Genomic DNA, 23,954 nt, shown 5'->3' on the forward strand with positions numbered 1-23,954 from the left:
CCGGAATCGTTTGCTTTCATTTCTTGCACGAGCCCGTCGCGCGCCGTTTCCTTCTCTTCAAACCAAAACAAACGTCGCCCGACGCGCTTCGGTCGGTTATTTTCCCGCATCTCTGAGGGATTATTCGGTGTTTTCTGTGAAAAGGCGGTCAATAGAGCCAGAAAAAGATGAGTGTGGAGGCGTACGGGCCGAGCTCGCAGACGCTCACCTTCCTGGACACGGAGGAAGCGGAGCTGCTCGGGGCCGACACGCAGGGCTCCGAGTTCGAGTTCACCGACTTTACGTTGCCCAGCCAGACCCAAACGCAGGGCCAGACCCAGAGTCAGCTCGACAACCAGGTATAAACGCATAAAAACACACAAATGAGCCTTCTGTCAGGCGGCCCAGAACGCGTTTGAGTCCAAATATGGCGAGCTAGCAGGCGTTAGCCGCGCGGTAGCGTTAGCAACGACAGCAGGCCGCCTAAAAGGGAGAGAGAGTTGTCAGAGGGACTTTTGTCAACTACATTAGTGTTTTCACAAATTTTATCTCTAATAAGTTCTACTAAATAAGCTAACTCTTTTGTTATGATGAGGAAGGATGTGTTTATGTCATGTAGCTTGTTTTGGTTGGTTAGCTGCAGATCCCAGGTGTATTTTCGTACTTTCAGAGGGACTTTTCTGGACTACACTGGTGTTAATAATGAACTACAGTTCCATAGCTTGAGTAGGCTGCAGCTGTCAGGTGTGTGTTGTCAGATATTTATTGATGTTGTAAATAAGGTTCTGCCACTGATGTGTGGTGTGTTCATGTACTTTCAAGGATACATTTATTAACTGTTTGGCGTTATAATAAAATAATGCATCTTTATTTAAGCATTTTTCTGGTATTTTAGGGCTTGTTGATGTCAGTAGTTGCATCACACGTGTCTGTTTCGTTTGTGAACTACACTGGTGTAATGAATATGTTTGATGTTTTAGTATGAATTTTTGATTAGAGGGATTGTATTTAACTATATTGTTATATGTCTGCTCTAATAATAAGATGCGTTTCATCAGATTTTTGTGCATTAACTGCAGCTTTGAGAACATTTAAGAGTAAGTTGCATTAAGTAAATCAGGTGTGTAATTATTTGTGCTGCAGTTTTCTGTTGGTGTAAGTTTCAGATGTGTGTGAATTGAGGTTTATATGTCTAGTGCAGTGGATTGAATCTCCTATTTTAAATAGTTGCTTTAAGGAGAAACGTTGTGTTCAGGTGAACGGGCCGGATGGAGTTCTGCCCAACGGAGAGGATGCAGTGGTGAAGACCAGCCAACTTCTGGCTGAGCTGAACTTTGAGGAGGATGAGGAAGATACTTACTACACTAAAGATCTGCCAGTGCACGCCTGCAGGTACTGATGATGACACACCTGCCCTGATCTCACATTCCATAATTGCGTCTATAGCAGTGAGAGATATACTCTGCGTCCCGATGTACATAATATCCATCCTAAATATAAGCATAGTATGTTGAAAAGAGTTTGCCAAAAGTCCCCAGATGGTCTATTATTTCCATGCACACTAAAACGGCTAAAATTGCACACAACCCATTGTGCTTTGGAGGAGGATTTGGTTCAGAACTACAAACATGAATAAAAAGTGTTAAAAACTACAAACATGGCGTATATGTGAGAATGATGGTTTAGATAAAGGGGTTTGAGTGATTAAACATCGTATTTAACCTGATAAAAAAAATATTATTTAATGTTATTTGTTTTATATTTCATCTGCAACGACATTGTGGACTTTTATAAAGATCCTTTTTGTCACTTTTAAATGCATCATTATGCAAACACATGCTTTTTTTCTCTCCAATACGGTAGGAAATTAAATGAAATGTCGAGGATTTTAACCATTTAATTTTAACTTAAGCTATGTCCCAAAGCTTATCTACTTTACCTTTTCTTCACAAAAAGTGTACATGCTTTAGTAGGCGGTTTGGGACAGCAATAGAATATTGCATGATTTGATTCTCTGAGAAACTTACCTCTCATTGGTCACTCACAGCATTTTTTGTATAATGACAGTGTGCTGTATGATTGACAGTTGTCCCAGGCAACTGCGGTCAGCCAATCATTAATACAAACAAACTCCTTCAAGGTTATGCATGACCGAATTTTTATTTATTTTTCATTAGTAAGGTTTTAGGCTATAAATGACTGAAAAAACTAATATATATATATATATTACAGTACAGTCCAAAAGTTTGGAACCACTAAGATTTTTAATGTTTTTAAAAGAAGTTTCGTCTGCTCACCAAAGCTACATTTATTTAATTAAAAATACAGTAAAAACAGTAATATTGTGAAATATTATTACAATTTAAAATAACTGTGTACTATTTAAATATATTTGACAAAGTAATTTATTCCTATGATGCAAAGCTGAATTTTCAGCATCATTACTCCAGTCTTCAGTGTCACATGATCCTTCAGAAATCATTCTAATATGCTGATTTGCTGCTCAAGAAACATTTATGATTATTTTCAATGTTGAAAACAGTTGTGTACTTTTTTTTCAGGATTCCTTGATGAATAGAAAGTTCAAAAGAACAGCATTTATCTGAAATACAAAGCTTCTGTAGCATTATACACTACCGTTCAAAAGTTTGGGGTCAGTAAGAATTTTTATTTTTATTTTTTTGAAAAGAAATTAAAGAAATGAATACTTTTATTCAGCAAGGATGCATTAAATCAATCAAAAGTGGCAGTAAAGACATTTATAATGTTACAAAAGATTAGATTTCAGATAAACACTGTTCTTTTGAACTTTCTATTCATCAAATAATCCTGAAAAAAAAAATTGTACACAAATATTTTGTACAATTGTACACATTAAATGTTTCTTGAGCAGCAGATCAGCATATTAGAATGATTTCTGGAGGATCATGTGACACTGAAGACTGGAGTAATGATGCTGAAAATTCAGCTTTGCATCAAAGGAATAAATTACTTTGTCAAATATATTTAAATAGTACACAGTTATTTTAAATTGTAATAATATTTCACAATATTACTGTTTTTTACTGTATTTTTAATTAAATAAATGTAGCCTTGGTGAGCAGACGAAACTTCTTTTAAAAACATTAAAAATCTTAGTGGTTCCAAAAATATATATATTATATATTATATTATATAATATACTTTAAGATGATATATCTTGTCATTATTTTCAGCAGTTTTTCACCATTTTAATGACAGTACAGACTTTTATAATGTTACAGAAGATTGTATTTCAAATAAATAATTCTTTTGAACTTTCTATTCATCAGTGAATCCTGAAAAAAAAATGTAACATGGTTTCCACAAAACCTTTTCAACAATGTTTCTTGAGCAGCAAATCAGCATATTAGAATGATTTCTGAAAGATCATGTGACACTGAAGATATATCAGTGACACTGTATATCAGTGTTCTCACAGTGCTAGTATGGTATGTAATCATTCTGTTGGCTGGTTTTTGTTTCGTATGTTTGCAGCTACTGTGGCATCCATGATCCAGCATGTGTGGTCTACTGCAACACCAGCAAGAAATGGTTTTGCAATGGCCGGGGGAACACCTCTGGCAGGTCGGTCCACCAATTCGATTAAGTCGGTTTTGTTAAATTCAAACCAAAGCATTGTTAACACTTTAAGGCTGATGTCTGTTGTCACATTTGTTTTCTCAGTCATATTGTGAACCACTTGGTGAGGGCCAAATGCAAGGAGGTGACGCTGCATAAGGACGGACCACTGGGAGAGACTGTTCTGGAGTGCTATAACTGCGGCTGCCGTAACGTCTTCCTGCTCGGCTTCATCCCGGCTAAAGCGGACTCTGTTGTGGTGCTTCTGTGCAGGTGAAATTCACCGCTCATTTGCACAATGCTTCATTCTGATTCAAAAACTGCTGTTTCTGTGGATAAAATTAAATAATTACAGGAAACTCATTATAGGAGTTTATTCTGATTGGCTTGACCCAAATCTGAATTGATGTCTTTTAGACATCACTAAATAAAGGGAGATTTAGTAAATCTAGGTGCTTGATTTTTTTTCTTCTCTCTTTATGGTGTGTATATGACACAACCTGTAACCTTTACAAGGTTACTTTAAACCGTTAATATTGAGTGTCTAAACTCTTTCATGTGTGATAGTGCATGCTTACAGGAATTAATGAAATGGGGAAAGTCCCTAATGTTGCTTGTATTTTCATTTTTACATAATGAAACTGGGCGTGAGTGTGAGAAACTTGTACGTTATGTGCCTCGTGTGCTAACGTAATTACTTTTGATGTACTTATTAAAACTTAGATAAATGTAGGGCCCTATGAAATCTGTATTATTTTTACCAAATTCTGTGTTTTCTCTCAAGTTTTCTGGATTCCATTTTAATGGTTTAATTCAATTTTAATAATCAAAAAGCATGTCTAATTTAATTAGTAAAAACAACAAAATTTATTTAACTTTTTTAGGTCCCTACAATAATAGGGCCTTTTATGTTTTGTTTAGTTTTTTCCAGAAGTTCTGCGTTGTTTATTTAAATATTTCTGGCAATCAAATGAATGCATACCATTTATTTTTATTGATCTTTTAATCATATGAAATTAAAAAAATAAAGTGTCAATTTAAAGTGCTGCACAACAGAGCTTTATTGCATGGAAGAAAATTATTCCTTTAAAAAAATAGCTTATTATTAGTGTATGTATGTATTATTATTATTATTATTACATTGAGATGTAGCTACATTCTACTGTACAATAATAATATATTTTTGGTCACAATTTCTTTGTTAAACTGAAGCTTTATTTTGACGGGATTATGATTTGATGATAGTTTTCCTCAGATGACAAGGTAAAATGTTCATGAAGTGACTCTTAGAGTTGCTCTGGAGATGACGTTCATGCGTTCATGTCCTCATATAGTGAGGCGGCAGAGGCCAAAAACACTACGAGCATTTTGCGATTTATTATTCACAGAAGCTAGTCTATATCGTGATTTGATTTAAGTGCACTGACATACTTTGTATGCGTGTATTACTGCGTTATACAGTAAATTCTGTTTTTATTAGATTTCATGATTGCGCTGCAGAAATCATAGGGCCCTATAAATGCATACATATAATAAAACATATATTTGATTTTTATGAATTATATAAGTTATGTCATTTTTAATAAATAGTTGTATACACACATGCATGAAAAAAAAACAATGCATTAAACATTCTTTCCCATTTTTAACTAGAAAATTAAACCTGATTTTTCTAGTTGACTGGCTGAATTATTTTAAAATGTTTCATGTAAATTTAATCACACCACTTGAAGCTGTGAAACCACAACCGTTGATTTGATCATCTGGTGCTGGTTTTATCAGAAGCTGTGCTTGTTATCAAGCGTGTACAGTCTCATGGGTGTGTGTTTGTTTGTATGTTTAGGCAGCCGTGCGCCAGTCAAAGCAGTCTGAAGGACATTAATTGGGACAGCTCTCAGTGGCAGCCGCTCATCCAGGACCGCTGCTTCCTGTCCTGGTTGGTGAAGATCCCGTCCGAGCAGGAGCAGCTGAGGGCCCGTCAGATCACGGCTCAGCAGATTAACAAACTCGAGGAACTCTGGAAGGTACCGTGATGTACCTCTTTCTTATGGAAAGAAAACACTGAGTTTTGCAGTTTTGACCATCCTAATGTTGCATCATTTTTGTAGGAAAACCCAACTGCGACCCTGGAAGATTTGGAGAAACCTGGAGTGGATGAGGAACCTCAGCACGTTCTGCTGCGCTACGAAGATGCCTATCAGTACCAGAACATTTTTGGGCCGCTGGTCAAACTAGAGGCTGACTACGACAAAAAACTCAAAGAGTCCCAAGTATGAACTTTTCTGCTCTCCAACTCTAGTCCTGTGTAGGGATGTCCCGAGCTGATCTCAAGGATCGGTATCGGGCCCGATTAAGCATATATATATATATATATAAAAAAAAATTTTACTGATAGTATCGGCTGTCCTAAGCCTGATCCTTTATTTTACGTCAGCTGGTGCGGGTGTTGTGCAGTAGGTGGCGCTATGCAACTTCAAGTGGGTTCGCCAGCCGGAAAAGAAACTCAAATGTGCATGCGTGAGGCGCGAGACACAATGAAGTCTGTTCTAGCGGGTCACACACGCATGTTCGAGCTTCCATATTTAGCGCAGTTTTTGTAACGAATCACTCGACAGTCATTTAGTTACTGTTTTTTTTTTTTTATCTGCTGTCTTTATCTGAGGGCCTGTTTACACCTGGTCACTTCATGTGTTTATACTGATCGGATAGCTATCTGATATGTTAAAACGGTTCCATTTACAATTGGCCACATAAATGTGTCTTCAAAATGGTTATAAATCCGATCTTCAATTGCCGCGCTATATGCAAATTTAACGGAGTTCACGTCAACGAAAGCAACAGATATGAGCTGCATTTTATTTATCATCAGCTAATTACAAGATCAAAGGCCGCAATAGGAGAGAGAGCAGCATCAGAACTGGTAAGATCATTTACTTTTAATGAAAATGATTGTGTGTTGCTTTCAGGTTCATTTGCGCGTCAGCTTGATGAAGAGATACTCAGTTACTTATCTGCGGCGATGCGTGTTGCAGTAACTGTCATATCTGACTAAAACGTGTCGTATAGCTTATAACACACTCTCACACGTTTATTTTTGTAACATTTTGAGAGGAGTAACATTTACATATATGTGGTTTCTGCAACCAGATGCATTTACACTTGTCCAGTTTCTACTGGAATGCATCTCAGACCACCTCATGAAGTGATTTGAGTGATTGGATTTAAATCCGTTTTTAAAGCGTTTCGGAGGGCATTTACACCTGGTCTTTTTTTCACGATCGGATAGCTATCTGATCAGAGAAAACACATGAAGTGATCAGGTGTAAAAAGGCCCTGAGATGTCGATGCCATAACGCGTTGGGTTGCATCTGGCTTCAGACTTGACTGACAGATTGGCATTCTGACACTTTGAGCTACATACTTTCTAACCTTATCCTCAACTTTTTTTGTTGTTGTTGTTGCCATTATTGTGCCTATTGTACATATAAAATTCAAGACGTTTATATTAGTATTCTCATATTCATAATTGTGACCACACAGTCTGTTTACTATGTCTACCATTGTAACCTTTACATGTGTTTTTATAAAGTGTGTATATATATATATATATATATATATATAATGTGTGTGTGTATATATATAATCTTATATATATCTGTATATATTAGTGCTGTCAAAATTAGCACATTAACGCATGCAATTAATTTTTTATAAATATTTAACGCAATTAACACATTTTTTTCCTTCATAATTTGGCTAGCGTTATTATGATCATGCTCTTTTTCATGCAAATGCTTTACAACCATTTACGCGCCACAAGACAAATGCGCTGTCTGAATGTCGTTTCTGCACAGATGCACAGAATTATGCCAGAATGCCCGTTTTTAACGAGTATCCTCATAAGATCAGTCTTAAATAAGTTAAATTACGTAATTAGGATTGTTAATTTAATTAGTTAACTAATATTATTTATTTTTTTAGTTCTTTTCATTTTCTGTTTGGTTAACATTCTAATTAAACAAGGGAGCACAACAGTGGCGGTCCATTTTTTCAGCTCGGTTAGTTCTAAGAAAACAAAAAGAATCCCGCACGCTATCAATACTTGCAAAACCGTATCAAAAATATTTTATTAGCAATGTTTCGGTCACATGACCTTCATCAGGCATCAACATACTATTCAAAATCCATTGCATTTAAAATAATAACATGACCAATCACAGTGAAGAATCATCAATTTCCAAACTAGCTGAATGACTGAATACCTCATTAACACCACATCACAGTTACATCCACAGCTATGTTAGTTCTGGAAGTAATTTTCCATTCATTTTATTTGTTAGAAAAAATGAAAATGTAAAAAATCAGTCATGAACAAAAACAACCAGCTCTGAGATTAATTTGAAAATTGACACAATTTAAGCAAAAACAAGTGCTTGAAAATCAAAACAAAGACAAATGCGCAGGATGTGATGTCTTTTGAGGAAATAAATGAGTGTGAATGATTGAATCAAATCCACAATAATATAAAACTATTGACCAAACCATTGTCTCTAAGTGTAAGATATGAAGTGTTGATTATTGGAGTGTCACTGTAAGGCAAGGTTTCCTTAGCAGCTTTTCCAATGGCAGGCCGAATGGCTCTAAGAACGGTTCCAGTTGTATTTCCACTTGAGCTTCGTTCACCACGGCATGATTATAAACTCTTCTTCGGCTGGAATTCTTAGCATTATTGGATACCGTGCCGCTAGAATGCATGTAGTGATATCGCCATTCAGGATTGATCACTTACCTGTGGCCTGGCTTCCAGTTTCTCTGTAGCTGGCCAAACGTGCCATTTGAGCGAAGTGAACAAGGTAATAATAAAATTAAAAGAGATATCTGATCATCCTCCATAATGTGGTTGCTATTTACATCTCATATGTCTGTAACGGCCGACACATTTGTATTACATTCCCAAGAGCTCTGTTATCAGCCTCTCGTTGGAAAATAAAACCATATCCGTACTTGCTGATCCGGATCGGCATGAAATAGAACGGTTAAGCACAGTGAAAGGTTTGGCCTGACGGTGGAAAAGCGGCTCATGATTTCTGCTCTTGTGGTAGCGGTGCCGACTGTGATTGGATGATTTCTGTATTTCAGTATTATAGGTTCAATAGACATGATTTTATAAAGAGTGAAGCTGAAATCACACTGAAGAAGCGTATCTTGATGTTGAGAAAATGGATGGGTTTTTTATTTCTGGAACAAGAATGTTGCACTTTTTTGCAAGAAAAAAGCAATAGATGGACATTCAGATGCGTTTTTAGGTGATCTTTCCTTGTACATGAGTTTTTTTCTTTTCATATGTGTATTTAAAATGTCAATGCAAGTGTTGAAACATTTGAGATTTATTCTGCTGTTTTCTCTTTGCTTGTCTCCTGTCTTTTTACCTCAGACTCAAGACAATATAACAGTGAGGTGGGATTTGGGGCTGAATAAAAAGCGGATAGCTTATTTCACTCTGCCCAAGACGGACTCAGGTGGTAATATTCACTTTCAACATCTTCTGTGTCTACCAGTGGTTCATATTCATCCCATCCCTAACACCGTGTCCCATGCATCCCTCATCGATGTGTGCACGGACATGTCTGCCTGAGTGTGTGTGTGCGTGCATGTGTGTTTGTGTTGCTGTAGTGTGTATGTGATGGATATATATATATAGCTCTATTATTGTTATTAGAACATAAATCCCCAAGATGTGGTTTATCTGACAGTGTTTTCTCTGTGGTGGTGATTTTTATCAGACATGCGACTGATGCAAGGAGATGAGATCTGTCTGCGCTATAAAGGAGACTTGGCTCCGCTATGGAAAGGAATCGGACACGTCATCAAAGTCCCGGACAGCATCCTTTCTGCAAAGATTTCAGGATCAAACTAGCTGTTACACAATAACAACTATTATAATCAACGACTATTATCTTTTATTGTGCTTTGCTCATACTTAGGATTAATGATTTGATATGCAACCACCCAGAACACCCTAGCAACTGCATAGCAACATAATTAACACCACTCAGTAAATTCATAGCAACATTTGCATAGCAAAATTCTCACAAGCTGGCTTCCTGACAGAGAGTTTATGCCCTTTATATCAGCAGAAAATCAGTAGCATGTCCTTATTGTGAAAAAATATTATGCGTTTGATTCTTTAACCGAGATTCTCTCAGATTATGGAGATGAAATTGCCATCGAGCTGCGCAGCAGTGCAGGTGCACCTGTTGAGGTGCCGCACAACTTCCAGGTAGACTTTGTCTGGAAGTCGACATCTTTTGACAGGTTAGTACTACTATTGCTGTTTAATACGTTCGCTAGTCCATTAACCGTTTTCATGTGTTTTGTTGCATTTATGCAGTGCATATTTGCATGTCAATCCAAACATGAATGCTTTTTCTTTTGCGTGGATGGTGTTTTGAAGAATGTACTGGCTTCATCCATGCAATTGTTATTTTACTGTTATTTTTATTAATTTTATTTCTGTTTGAGTATTTAGTAAAGTGTGACGAGATGGGTAGCTCACGAGACGTGGCACAACGTTGAGTTCATAAGAACGAGACAAGATTTTTACACAGTATATTTAAGAAATCCTCAATGATGAAATGCATGACTAGAAAAATAGTCTGCTGGTGCATTTGAAATGTTTTAACTGATCATCTTGTAATGAATGTCATTTTAGTTCTGCTTTCTGAGTATGAATTATCATATGCAGTAAAGGACTATACGCAAGCACTGTAAAATATTTTGCCACAAACTCAACTTTTGACCTCCTAACTGAAATCCTTTCCACAAATTGATCATAGAAATAAAAACTGTAGGCCTATAAATAAAAATAAAAACATTTTTCTCTTAGGCTAATAAAGGGATAGTTCACTAAAAAATGAAAATTTGATGTTTATCACCTACATCTTGAATGCCCTGGGGGTAAGCAGATAAACATCACACTTTCATTTTTGGGTGAACTATCCCTTTAAGTGCAAACAATAAGTTCAACCATAATCAAAGTACTCTCTCAATATTCAAAGTGCAAATAGAGACCAAATTTTTCTTCAAGCATGATACAGAGCTAAGAGATGGTTAAAACTACACAACTTAGCCTAAGATAGGTTTCATATTTGGGAGATATTTGCATCCATTTGGGAGCCGCTTTCAAAATGCGGGGGTTATTTTTAATGCGCACTCGCATTTTACTTTCGCTTTTAATTGCGCATACTCTGAATACAGAGTGGCGGTGCTGAGCACGCATTTTACAAGATAAGACATTTGTTAGACACATAGGCTCTGCACTCAAAAAATAACTCTTTGAACGAACATAAAAAAATCATGGAAAGGATTTCCACATGATTAAGTTGCTTTATTTCAGCATTATGCAATTCTGTTATTCCAATTTAATGTACTTGCGTTGGGTCAACACAACCAACTTAGTTTTTATTAACATTAAAGGTTTATTTTTTACTCTATGCAAAATCCTTGAGTTGTGACAAAACAACTGACTAAGGAAGAATCTATGTGAAATAGTTATGTCCAACTTACTCAATTCAATCATGGACAGTGGTTCCACATGATTGAGACAAGTAAAATCCAATAGAATCAACCATGTTAAATTAACTAGAATCAATTGTGTTCATTTAAAATAAAATAAATAAAAAGCTATAAATAAATACATTTTTTTCCATATACATTGATTTTCACAATTAATTCTTCTTGTTTAATTTTGTGATTTACATAACTTTTGTGATGTTCTGTGTTAGAAATCTAGATGTGATACTGGATTCATCCTAAATTGCCTTAACCAAAAACATTGTAAAGCATAAATTGATCATAAGTCCATTGGTGGCAAAGGTTTTACAATCAACATAGGCTTACAATGCTTTTGGGAAATGCAACCCAGAGCACTACCACAGTGATTACTTTCTTATTAAAGTCATTTGAAAGTTTGTTAGCAGGTCCTCAACCCAAACACAAGTGCAACAATTCACCACAATGCTAACTCTAAAACTATTAATTAACAGAAACTTTTAAATACCAACATAATAGAACAGTGAACATTAAAAAGTCTTTCCATTTTCTCATCTTCCTAAAAACTGCTTAACACTTTATTTCAACATTTACACTCCTAGTTCAGCCCCTTTGCAAAGCATGATGGGAAGTGAAGTCCTGGTTGGCTTTACTTGATTGAAACATGTTATTCCAATATGAAAACATCAAGTTAAGTCAAAGAGTAATCGTTTCAAGTCAGTTTAACTTGAATAAATTACTTGAATAAACCAGGGTTTTGTCAGTCATCTTGTCACTTACTCTCATCACGTGATCAGTGAACTCAACGTACAACTCTGCAGCTCGTGTTTGATGAGCTGGATGAGATCGAAGCGACTGTTATCCAACTGAATTAAAGGGATTTTCTATAAAAAGCAAAACAACAGTGGAGGCGTAATGTAAACATAGTGGTGGCATATTCTATCCTAATTTCACCCTCACACTCCATCATGGCATTATCGCAAGACAGCTTTTCACCTCGACGAGAAATCTCATTACATTTTAATCTTGTGAGATCTTGTGGCATGATATCGTTACACCCCTAGTATTTAGTACTAAGTAGTATTTAGTAGTCACTTGCTAGTATGTCAAGTACATAAAAATAGCTAAAATAGTTTAATTTAATGTTTATTTTATTTAACGTAATTTAAAATTCGTTTAAAATAACGTAAAATAACGTAATTCACTAAAATTTATCATATGACTTCACTAGATGCGTATATTACACATGATTGTGGACTCCTTGTATTACATTTTTTTTTTTTTGTATATTTTTTTTTTTTTTTTTTTTTTTTACTTTATAGCGCCAGCCCTAATTATTGGTAATTGTATGGGGGAAAAACATTTTTAATTTTCAGATGAAATATTACTTGAAGTAGTCTAATGATCGCTGAACCTAGTGGACATGAAGTTCAGCTGCTTGTTTATCATGTCATGTAGAATGCAGAGCGCCCTGAAGACGTTTGCTGTGGATGAGACCTCTGTGTCTGGCTACATCTACCACAAGCTGCTAGGTCATGAGGTGGAAGATGTCATCATCAAATGCCAGCTGCCCAAACGCTTCACTGCGCAGGGCCTGCCAGACCTCAACCACTCGCAGGTACAGAGTTTCCCAAACTCCCTTCACCTCATTCTGCCCTTTGTCTACAAGCTTCCGAAACTCAGGTTGTTTTGGCACAATATAGGTTTATGCTGTGAAAACGGTACTGCAGCGACCTCTCAGTCTGATCCAGGGGCCTCCAGGAACCGGCAAGACTGTCACCTCTGCCACTATTGTCTACCATCTGGCCAGACAGGGCAATGGGTAAGACACGACATAAATGCCTCATTGAGTTAGTTAATGTAGTTAATACTAGAGTTGATAAACACTTCTCATTACAAGTTTGGGAAGATTGTTGATCCAAATTGCTTTCCCAATTGCGGCGGCTCAAGCCACTCTCTTTATTTCAAGTTAATACTCACATTTAATCAGAATCTTTCCGCACAGATTTGATTGTCTACTTACATAATTTTATGCATATCTGATATCAACTCTGCATTTTTGGTTTTGTGTCCGTCTCATGATTTAGTCCAGTGCTGGTTTGTGCTCCGAGTAACATCGCAGTGGACCAGCTTACCGAGAAGATCCATCAGACGGGGCTGAAGGTGGTTCGTCTGTGCGCTAAGAGCCGTGAGGCCATAGATTCACCTGTGTCTTTCCTGGCTCTCCACAATCAGATCCGCAACATGGACAGGTACAGACATTTCTGTTCTTATTGAGTTTAAGATTTTCAAAATGTGTACCTCTTAACCCAGCAATGACCATTTCAGTTTGAATGCTGCATATGTAGATGATGTGGCAGAGATTTTAAGAGGATTGTTTGCCTGTCATTTCTACAGCATGCCAGAGTTGCAGAAACTGCAGCAGCTGAAGGACGAAACTGGCGAGCTGTCATCGTCTGATGAGAAACGCTACCGAGCTCTCAAACGAACCGCAGAGAGAGAGCTGCTCATGGTACCTGTCTGACTTCACTTTAAAACACTAAAGACAGTAAATGCTAGAGTATTTCACAGCGAAATGAAGCGTTTCTAGAGTCTGAAGTTGAGTTTTCAGTGCCTTGTTTATATATAAACGCTGCACGCAGTAGAGAACAATAATGCTTAAAAGCTGTTTTCTTTGGTTCAGGAAATGGGGCATGTTTTTGTGGTGCACTGCAATTAACATGCACTAGGGGTGTAATGATACACAAAAATGACAGTTCTGTGTGTATCTCGGTTCTGAAGTCACGATTTGGTTTGTTTATGGTACAGCAGAGGAAAAACACAATATAAAATATCTTTATTTCCCCCTTTTTTATTAAAATGAGGTTTATTCACTCTGCATCCTCCATTATTTTGTCTCATGTATTCACAAAATTTCATCAGATGCAGTTGTTAAAACAATGCATGCATTAATTCGGTACACATGCACATGCGTGCCGAACTGAAAGACCCATACCGAAATGTTTGAATACTTGTGCCGTTACACCCCTAACATGAATGCACAGGATTTTTGCTTTAAATGAATGATCCATCAGCCAACCCCATGACAGAGACCTGCAAACATCTCATTCTGTCTTCTTTCTCAGAATGCAGACGTGATCTGTTGCACATGTGTGGGTGCGGGTGACCCTCGCCTGGCAAAAATGCAGTTCCGCTCCATTCTCATCGATGAAAGCACCCAGGCCACGGAGCCCGAGTGCATGGTGCCGGTGGTGCTCGGGGCCAAACAGGTATCTGATTGGACACCTGGTGTTTTGTTTGCACAGATGTTCATTAATCTGTAACTAATTTGCAAACTTTATATGTTAGCGCACAGACCTTACATAATCAAAATACCATATTTTAAGGAAATAATTTTCAAAATACCAGTAAATATAACAAAAGGTTTGCAAAAATTAACACTAATCCTAAAGAAATGTTAAAGTTTAACCAGCATGTAGGAAACGCGCTATACAAATAAACTTAATGTGCCTATTAAGCACAAATGTTGTTAAAGGATTAGTTCACTTTAGAATTCAAATTTCCTGATAATTTACTCACCCCCATGTCATCCAAGATGTTTGTCTTTCTTTCTTCAGTAGAAAAGAAATTAAGGTTTTTGAGGAAATCATTCCAGGAAATATGAATGAAATACTATGGAATTGTGTTAGTCGCTTTGGAATATAAGTTGCAGATGAAAAAATGTTCAGGAAAATACTGTGTGTATATACTCTTGTGTATAGTTTCTCTGTGTAGTAACTGTACTGGGTTCTCTCTTTGACAGCTGATTCTGGTGGGTGACCACTGTCAGCTGGGTCCTGTGGTCATGTGCAAGAAGGCAGCTAAAGCAGGTCTGTCTCAGTCTCTGTTTGAGAGGCTGGTGGTCCTGGGCATCAGACCCATCCGTCTGCAGGTGCAGTACCGCATGCACCCGGCGCTCAGCGCTTTCCCTTCAAACATCTTCTACGAGGGTTCCCTGCAGAACGGGGTCACTGCCGGTACGGTATTTTCTGTTTGCATATAGTTCTCAGATGGTTGCATCAAGTTCAATCTGGCTGTTTTTAGATTGTTCAGTATAGATAAATTTGTTTAGTTATACACTACCAGTCACATTAAGATCACATTTTAAATGTGTTTTGATAGAAGTCTCTTCTGCCAAAACTATTAATATTGGAAAATATTATTACAAAATTTGTTTTTTCTGTTATAACATATTTTTAAATGTCATTTATTCCTGTAATGCAAAGCATTATTACTCCAGTCTTCACTGTCACATGATCTTTCAGAAATCATTCTAATATGCTGATTTGGTGCTCAATTGTCAGTGTTAAGAGAATTTTGTAGTCTTTTGTAACATTTTTCAAAGTGTTTTGTAACACTTTTGTTACAGTTTTTACTGTTGCTTTTGATCTATTTACGGCTTCATTGCTGAAAAGCATTAACATTAAAACAAAAGTAGTGATCTGGTGAAAATTCAGCTTCAATAAATGACATTTTAAAATATATTAAAATAGTGAAGTTATTTTAAATTGCAATTTCACAATATTGCTTTTTTTTTTTTACCGTATTTTGATCAAATAAATGCAGCCTTGGTGAGTATAAGAGACTTCAGAAAAAGTAAAAAATCGTAATTATTCCAAACATTTGACTGGTAGTGTATTAAAACAAAGTATTTGTGTTTGTGAAGCCGCATTAATAATGTTCTGTTCCTCTCCAGCTGATCGCATCAAGAAAGGCTTTGACTTCCAGTGGCCTCAGCCGGATAAGCCCATGTTTTTCTATGTGACCCAGGGTCAGGAGGAGATTGCAAGCTCTGGCACCTCCTATCTCAATAGGTAGATTTGAATGTGATCTCCCATTCTCAAAAGACATGCCCCACTCATATCCGATGCACATTGCACACAAAAATGCCATGAGCTTTCCCAACATGACAAGAATTTATGCCTTTTCTGAAAGTCTAGTCACTGGTCAGATTTGGCTGTTTCATCTCATAGAATATTTGAAAGATATTCCATATTCAGTTAGTATCAAATAAACAATATATCTCCTGGCTTGCTTACTGGGGGAATAAATCATTATGTGATGACCTCATAGCAATTCCTGTTTTAAATTACTTATATGATATGATTAAACTTTACCATGATAGAATTTTCAGTCAAGAAGGGCATCATGTTATAGTAATTCTGTATCAGAGATGCTACTAACTGAAATTAAAGCCATATTCTATATTTCTCATAAGCTTGTTCATAAAAAGTCCTTACCAGCATTAGATAAAGCTCATTCAAAGGGCCGGTCTGATAAAAACATTTCTCTGTATTCAGGACTGAGGCTGCTAATGTGGAGAAGATCACCACCCGTCTGCTGAAGGCCGGAGCCAAACCTGACCAGATTGGCATCATCACGCCGTACGAGGGCCAGCGCTCTTACCTGGTGCAGTACATGCAGTTCAGCGGCTCACTGCACACCAAACTCTACCAGGTACAAAGTCCAAACTGCTTTCAAACATCCTTGCAGATGGATTTCAGCCTAAGCTATTGAACCCAAATCTGTTCTGGGACTGGATTCAAAAACCATTCTTAAGAATGATTCCTACATTTAGATTTTGACAAAATTAGGGTGAGAAGAAAAGCGCATTTCCTTGTATTTGCTAAAAGATGATTAGATAGAGAGACAGGACTGTTGAAGTAATGGCATCAAGCATTCAGACAGCAGCATGTCAGTGATTTACGGATGCCTCTGCGTGTCTACAGGAGGTGGAGATCGCCAGTGTGGATGCGTTCCAGGGCAGAGAGAAGGACTTCATCATCCTGTCTTGTGTCAGAGCTAATGAGCATCAGGGCATCGGCTTCCTGAACGACCCACGTCGTCTCAATGTGGCGCTAACCAGAGCCAGGTAACAATAGCGGACTTTGAGTGAGAGAACAAAGGTCAAGGAAACGGTGTATAAATAATGCTCTAATCATATGCACGATTTTGTGTGTATGTGTGCAGATATGGCGTGATCATTGTGGGCAATCCTAAGGCTCTGTCTAAGCAGCCTCTGTGGAACCACCTGCTCAACTACTACAAGGAGCAGAAGGTTCTGGTGGAGGGTCCGCTCAACAACCTGAGAGAGAGTCTCATGCAGTTCAGCAAACCACGCAAGCTGGTCAACACCATCAACCCTGTGAGTTTGACACATGATTACATATCAAGATTTCCTCTGGCTCAGAAATAGTCAATTTACAGTTGCATAATGCAGTTTGAAATGCATCTGTAACATTCAATTTTTACATTATCATCCCCAAAGTGACCAAGAAATTTCAAAAAAGGAACCAAGACACACATAAGTAGCAAAATCCTCCTCCTAATAGTGGAATTGTGTGTTTCAGGGAGCTCGTTTCATGAGTACTGCCATGTATGATGCGAGAGAGGCCATGATTCCTGGATCTGTGTATGACCGCAGCAACACTGGTGAGAATGTGACACACATTCTTATTTAGAATAAACTTCTTATTTTTCTTGATGGTTAACATATAATCTAATCTAATTGGATAGTTTAAGCATCAACCTGATGATTTCAGTGTTATTCTGTTGTTTCATGATGAACCTGCATTTGAAATGTTTATTTTGTGGGGGAAATATATGTAATTTGTCACTCCTTGTCTGTCTTTACAGGACGCCCATCTAATATGTACTTCCAGACCCATGATCAGGTTGGCATGATCGGGACTGGGCCAAACCCGATGGGCTCCATGAACATTCCCATCCCATTCAATCTGGTTATGCCGCCAATGCCTCCGCCTGGGTACCTGGGCCAAGTGAACGGACCTGCTGCTGGTGAGAGAGAACCCCAGACACACTGAATTACAAGTGTTTTTTGAGCAGGAAACCTTGACTAAGATCATAAGTGGACTTTTTTTTTGTTTGTTTAAAACAATTCCAATAGTGTAGAATATGGCATTTGGAACAGAGGTTGAGAAAAAAGTTGGAATAAAATTGGAATTAAAAAAAATAAATAAATAAAACATTTGATATCAGCTAGTTGCCAAGAAAACATTTCTCATGTACATTTAACTTGATGTACAAAAAAACTAAAATTAAAATAAAAATGAATGACAAACTTGAGAGAAAAAAAAAAAAACTGACTAAACTTTTACTAAAATGAAAATGGAAAATATAAAACTTTAAATTAAAATGAAAATCAAAATGGAAAATATAAAAATAAAAACTAATTTAAAAAAAAAACTTCTAAATTGAAAGGAAATTATTTTTCATTTAGTTTAACATGACATGCTAAGATAACAAAAACTAAAACTGAAGTAAAAATTAAAAAAAACCTATGTAGACATATTAAAAATAAAAAAAGACAAAACGCACAATTACTTAAACTTTAAATTAAAATGGAAAACATAAAAATAAAAACTAATTCAAAAGCTATATTAATATCTTAATGATACTAAAATAACTCTGATCACAATATTAATTATTTCTCTCTCTCACGCTGTTTACAGGTCGTGGTGCTCCTAAGGGTAAGACCGGGGGTCGTGGAGGTCGTCAGAGGAACCGTGGCACGGGTAACCACGGCAGCGGGCAGGCCAACATGCCGAGCAGCCAGGCCAGTCAGGATCTGGTGTCTCAGCCCTTCTCTCAGGGTCCTCTGACCCAGGGCTACATCACCATGAGCCAGCCTTCACAGATGAGCCAGCCTGGCCTGTCCCAGCCTGAGCTCTCACAGGTACACACACACTAACACCAGTCTCAGTTCAGGGATTTTGGATTTGAGTTTAACGTGCCCATATTATATTCATTTAAGAGTTCATAATTTTTGGGGTCTGCTAGCAGTATTGGGGGAAAGTTGCTTTTGATCATGATCTGTTTTTGCCCAAATCATAAATGAAGCAACATATTTTTTGATATATTTTTTTTATTTATGAAACATGGAATTGCTTAAATGTGGTTTGCATATTGAAATTCCATTATTTTATATAATTTATAAGCCTCTTAATTCTGCGTTAAAGTGACTTTACCGTGTTAATTCTGTAGTTTTAAGCTTTGTCTGGGTGTTTTGTGTGAAACAGGACAGCTACCTGGGTGACGAGTTCAAATCCCAGATGGATGTGGCGCTCTCCCAGGATTCCACCTACCAGGGCGAAAGGGCATATCAGCACGGAGGAGTGACTGGACTCTCACAGTACTAGAGTGTAAGAGACACACATACACTAACATTTTAAAAGTTTTGGGTCAGTAAAATTATTATATTTTTAAGAAATTAAATCTTTTATTCAGCTAGGATGCATTAAATTGATCAAAAGTGACTTTAAAGACATTTATAAAGTTTCACATTTCAAATAAACACTTTCTATTCATCAAAGGATCCTGAACATCAATAAAAATCAGAAATGTTTCTTGAGCAGAAAATCAGCATATGATCTGAAGGATCATGTGACACTGAAGACTGGAGTAATGATGCTGAAAATTTAGCTTTAACAGGAATAAATTATATTTTAACTTGTATTACAATAGAAAACAGCTGTTTTGAAAAAAAAAAAATTTTAATCAAATAAATTAGGGCTGTCAAGGGATTACATTTTTTTAATCTAATTATTTACATGATTAATTGCACATCAAATTTGGCTGAGAAATGACCCCCAAAAGATCATTTTAAGTCATTATTGTGTAAAACATCAAATAGACATTACAAAAAGTAGATTCAGAAAGAAATATTTGATTTGATTCAGCATAGAATTTATTACACCCATTTATTAAAACCATGAGGTTGAGTAAATTTGTCTGAAATACAATTTAAAATAAATAAATAAATAAAGTTATACTCTAAACGAGAAACTAAAACCACCAGTAGGTGGCGGTAAATGTCTTAATGATTAAGTCATTCATTGATTCATTCGATTTGTTCAAACCTTGATTCATTCAGGTGTGAAGTAAATGATTCTCTTTTATGAATCATTTGTTCACCCGACTCATTCAAAACACGGATTCAGAAATGAAATGCCTCTGTGTTGCTCAGAGACGTTCTGCTTTGTCTTTATATTTTCAATGGCAAAATTGTGCAAAACAGACAATATTGTGTCTAAAATAACACAATATTGACTTCTTGTTTATTGAACTGTTGTATAAAATCGGTATCACATTTGCACTCGTGCTATACTCGGGTGACATTAGACTCGTTGCTTTTGTCATATTGCTTAACTATATTATATGATGTAAATTAGGGTTGGGCGATGTCCCCTAAATTGGCAGTTGACTGCTTACAGTAAAACCTTGTGATGGACGATGATATCGTACGATATTGTGTACTTTAATTTTTCGTTATTATAAAATTATTATTCATTATTTTACTTTATTACTTTATAATAGACGCGTGCAATCACACCGGTGCATCACGTGATCAATTGCCAAATTCAAATGTGCGAGTGCGCTTTAGCTGGCGCTAAACCAGAGATGGATGCGTGCAGAACTTTTTATATATCACAAATATGCAGTGTTTTCAACCACATAATGTTTATTTTAGGTTTCGGATGTTTAAATACATATAAGATGTTGTGAATCCAACAGAACCTGCCGCACAAACTAACATGGCGACGCCCATAATGTGTATAGCTCAACTAACGCAATCATAACACAAAACACATCCACTTTCACACTTTTTGACAATCGGAATATCAGATATTTCATGTTATAGTTAACAAATTAGTGAATATTTTGAATAAAAAAGGAAAACTGAATTAAAAGCAGATCATCAGTCATACAGCGCTGCGGTGTGTGACATGACAAGCAATGACGCGTCACCATGGAAACCATAAAGATGATACCATAACGATGATATCGTCCATCGGCACAACCCTAATGTAAATATGGGACAAAAAGTCAAACGGCCATTTTTTGCCCCATATCTTGAATTTTAGGGACTTTTTAGCTACATTCTATCACACAGTGAGTTGTTGCCCTGCATCATATTCATCATCAGTCAACTGAATGAAATGTCAGAGGACCTGCGTAGGTCTGGGTTGGAGCAAGTGTGGTGATAAAAACAAAAAAAAGTCCATAATTAATTAATCTAACGCGTTAAATTGACAGCCCTAAATAATAAATGTATCCTTGGTGAGCATAAGAGACTTCTTTCAGAAACAATAAAATCTTAGCAGCGCCAAACTTTTGAATGGTAATGCACATTAATTTACTCCTCTGGTTGGTGTGATTGATGTCTGGCTGACTTAATACAGAAATTGATTTAAAACAGACCATTTTCAAGACCTGATGCTATTTTTGAGCAATTTTAAAAGCAGCTACACCTTTCAAAATCTTTGTTTTTTCTATTCTGTTCCATTTTGGGTTTTTTCTGGCTATTTTTGCATGGAATAAAACATGTCGCCGCAGAGTAAGACGATTGCTAACGATGTTGTGCTTCTCTGTCCGCAGGTGGTTGGAACAGGAGCTAGGCCTGTGCTGAGCTTAGTTCATCAGCATTTTAAATATGGGTAAATATAAAAAAAGAACAAACATGGATGCCCGTTTACCACTGTTACAACTGAAGCACCATGGTGTGAGACAGGAGAGAATCTAACCAATCACAGGAGGGAGTAAAGCTGGACAGGACGAAAGAGAACGCATGAGTGGCGGACTACATCCACCATTCGTTGAGGACGGGGAGGAGAGGGGAGACGCAGTGTTAGGAGGAGACGAAACACGAGATCTTCGATCTGCAACTCCGCAACGTGGAGGAGGCTCCTAGAGCGCAGGGGCCCTTCCCGGCCTCCTCTCTCTCTCGCCTGGCTGCCGACGTCAGCCTCAGGCCTTGCCCTGCCAACAGAGACGGAGTAAAGATGAAGTTCTCTTAAAACTACCTGCAAAAACCACGCTTGCTCTGTCGTCTCCACGAGCTGAGAGAGGGGGTGACGTATTTAAAGTAATTATAAACGCTTTTCAAGCAGCTGATTTTTGGGAAAATAGAGTTCCCCTCAAAGTTGAGATCTGACATTCAGGTTCTACCACCGAACATCTCAGAGAGAACGGACGCCCGCGGCGAGTGTTTTGCGTTTAATTTCGCGTTTTCCGAGCACGCTGGTCTCCAACGAAGGTGCTAGGGCACTCTGAAGGACGATTCAACTTTGAGGAAAGTTTTCCGCCTGAAGTCCGGGAGGGTAGAGGTGCCGTAACGGAGGGCCTGTCACATCTTAGCCACTCTCTGCTAGGTGAATTGCAAAAGCAAAAAAAAGGGGTAGAAATGGCTTTCTCTTTTCTTTTAAAATGTTTTGTCTCTGCAGAGCTGACGCGGAAGGGGCCGACAGATCTATCCTTTCTTATTTTCCTCTTTTAAAATGTTTTTTTTTTTTTTGTTCAACTAGAATAAAAGCAGTGAAATAGAACAGCTCGATTAGCCTGCTTGATTTAGATGTGGCTTCTTAAATCTCTTACCTTGCTGCAAAAAAGCAAAAAAAGCCAAAAAAAAAAAAAAATCAATCGAAACCACCAGGATTCTTGCCTTGGTCAGTCAGAAATTTCAAAATCAGGTTTCCAAGGGTAAAACTTCAGTGTGTGAAATCATCAGTGCTGAAATCTTTTAGATTTATTATGAGACAAATGTGTCAATCACAGTAAACCCCTCCCACTTCTAATCTGTCCAATCAGGACGCCGTCATATCCCGAACAGCTTTAGTTAAAGGTGTGAAAATGACCAGTTGCACCTCAAAGAAAGCAGAAGGAGATCGCCGCACCTATGCGAAGGACAGACAGGTGAGATTCTCGCTGTTTTTGTGTCTGACCGTAAGAGGCGCCGTCGTGCTCTCTTGCTTTATGATGATGTCAGTGAGAGCGGCGGTAACGCGCCAATCAGAGGTGTGCGTGTATGTATGTGTTTCCAGACTGCCCTTCCTCATTATTATTATCATCATCATTATTATTATTATTATTATTATTATTATTAGTTGTGGTAGATTTGTAGTTTTGCTTTGTTTTCCCCCCGTTCTAGTTGCTTTTTCCCCTTCTTAGTAGCTCGTTTTTATTTGTACGATCCGACGTGAAGTTCTCGTAACCTCTCTGTGTGGAAATTGCTCAACTTTATTTGGTTTCCACGGACCCATTCAGAGTTTTATGGCAGCTTTTAACATCTGTTCCGACCGATGCCAGTCGCCTCAACTTTGTACTTTTACTTTGGAGTGTTTATACCTTGCTGTTACTCCGTACATGCAACACTTTTGACTGTTTAATATTACTGAAGTACCACCACTTGCATTTTATAGCATCGAGCACAGATTCATTTTAAGTTCACATCTGCACTGTTTTGTTTTGCTTTGCTTTTTTTCTTTGCCCACAAGACAATCATGATCCATTCATAACCAACGTTGCAAAAATGTTGTAACATAGACATTTTGACGTTCAGTGACTGATATTCCGTCTTTTCCATGTTAACCTCTCTTTTTAGAATTAGCTCATTCTATAAAAATTCCTTGTTTTTTGTTTTCACTTTTCATACTTCCACTGTAAATATCAGTGCTCAGATTTGATATAACATCAGCCAAATTGTTGCCAATGACAATGAGACATTAACATTCAGGCCAAGGTGATATATTCCAGTTATGACAGAGTATGATGAAAAGATTAGATGCTGAGTTCACCCTTAAGTGTGAGGTTCTGCTGCGAAAGTTGCATTTCGACATCAAATGTACAATAAATTAACTTGCATTGAAGAGGAACATTGGGAAAATATCAGGATATTAAGTATATTTCAGGATTTTGTTTTGTGAAAAGTTTTCACACCCACGGTATGTACTTCTTGTAACTTTACAAATAAATGTTGCTTTCTTTCA

General features: G+C 37.2%; 1 protein-coding gene across 2 annotated transcripts; it reads left to right on the forward strand.

Moving 5' to 3' along the window:
• On the forward strand, nt 1-23,954 carry upf1 (UPF1 RNA helicase and ATPase). Of its 2 annotated transcripts, none has more exons than XM_067362795.1 (24): nt 1-338; nt 1,235-1,371; nt 3,496-3,585; nt 3,685-3,852; nt 5,423-5,603; nt 5,688-5,849; nt 9,014-9,101; nt 9,363-9,461; nt 9,786-9,894; nt 12,589-12,748; nt 12,834-12,952; nt 13,218-13,382; nt 13,528-13,642; nt 14,256-14,399; nt 14,933-15,146; nt 15,866-15,983; nt 16,470-16,626; nt 16,899-17,041; nt 17,140-17,314; nt 17,520-17,601; nt 17,806-17,967; nt 18,642-18,865; nt 19,209-19,331; nt 21,568-23,954. In XM_067362795.1, the coding sequence occupies exons 1-23, from the start codon at nt 168-170 to the stop codon at nt 19,326-19,328; spliced, it is 3,303 nt and encodes a 1,100-aa protein (XP_067218896.1). In that variant the 5' UTR covers nt 1-167; the 3' UTR covers nt 19,329-19,331; nt 21,568-23,954. The 2 variants fall into 2 exon arrangements, with proteins under 2 accessions (XP_067218896.1, XP_067218897.1); XM_067362796.1 differs by having other exon boundaries at nt 9,014-9,098.

The sequence above is a fragment of the Chanodichthys erythropterus genome, chromosome 16, assembly GCF_024489055.1.
Source record: "Chanodichthys erythropterus isolate Z2021 chromosome 16, ASM2448905v1, whole genome shotgun sequence".
NCBI lineage: Eukaryota > Metazoa > Chordata > Actinopteri > Cypriniformes > Xenocyprididae > Chanodichthys > Chanodichthys erythropterus.

What these genes read in the sequence shown, in the direction of transcription:
- upf1 (XM_067362795.1), top strand. Translation starts at nt 168, where the DNA reads ATGAGTGTGGAGGCGTACGGGCCGAGCTCGCAGACGCTCACCTTCCTG. An exon ending in CTGCCAGTGCACGCCTGCAG is followed by an intron (nt 1,372 to 3,495) that starts GTACTGATGATG and finishes GTATGTTTGCAG; the next exon opens with CTACTGTGGCATCCATGATC. An exon ending in CGGGGGAACACCTCTGGCAG is followed by an intron (nt 3,586 to 3,684) that starts GTCGGTCCACCA and finishes TTGTTTTCTCAG; the next exon opens with TCATATTGTGAACCACTTGG.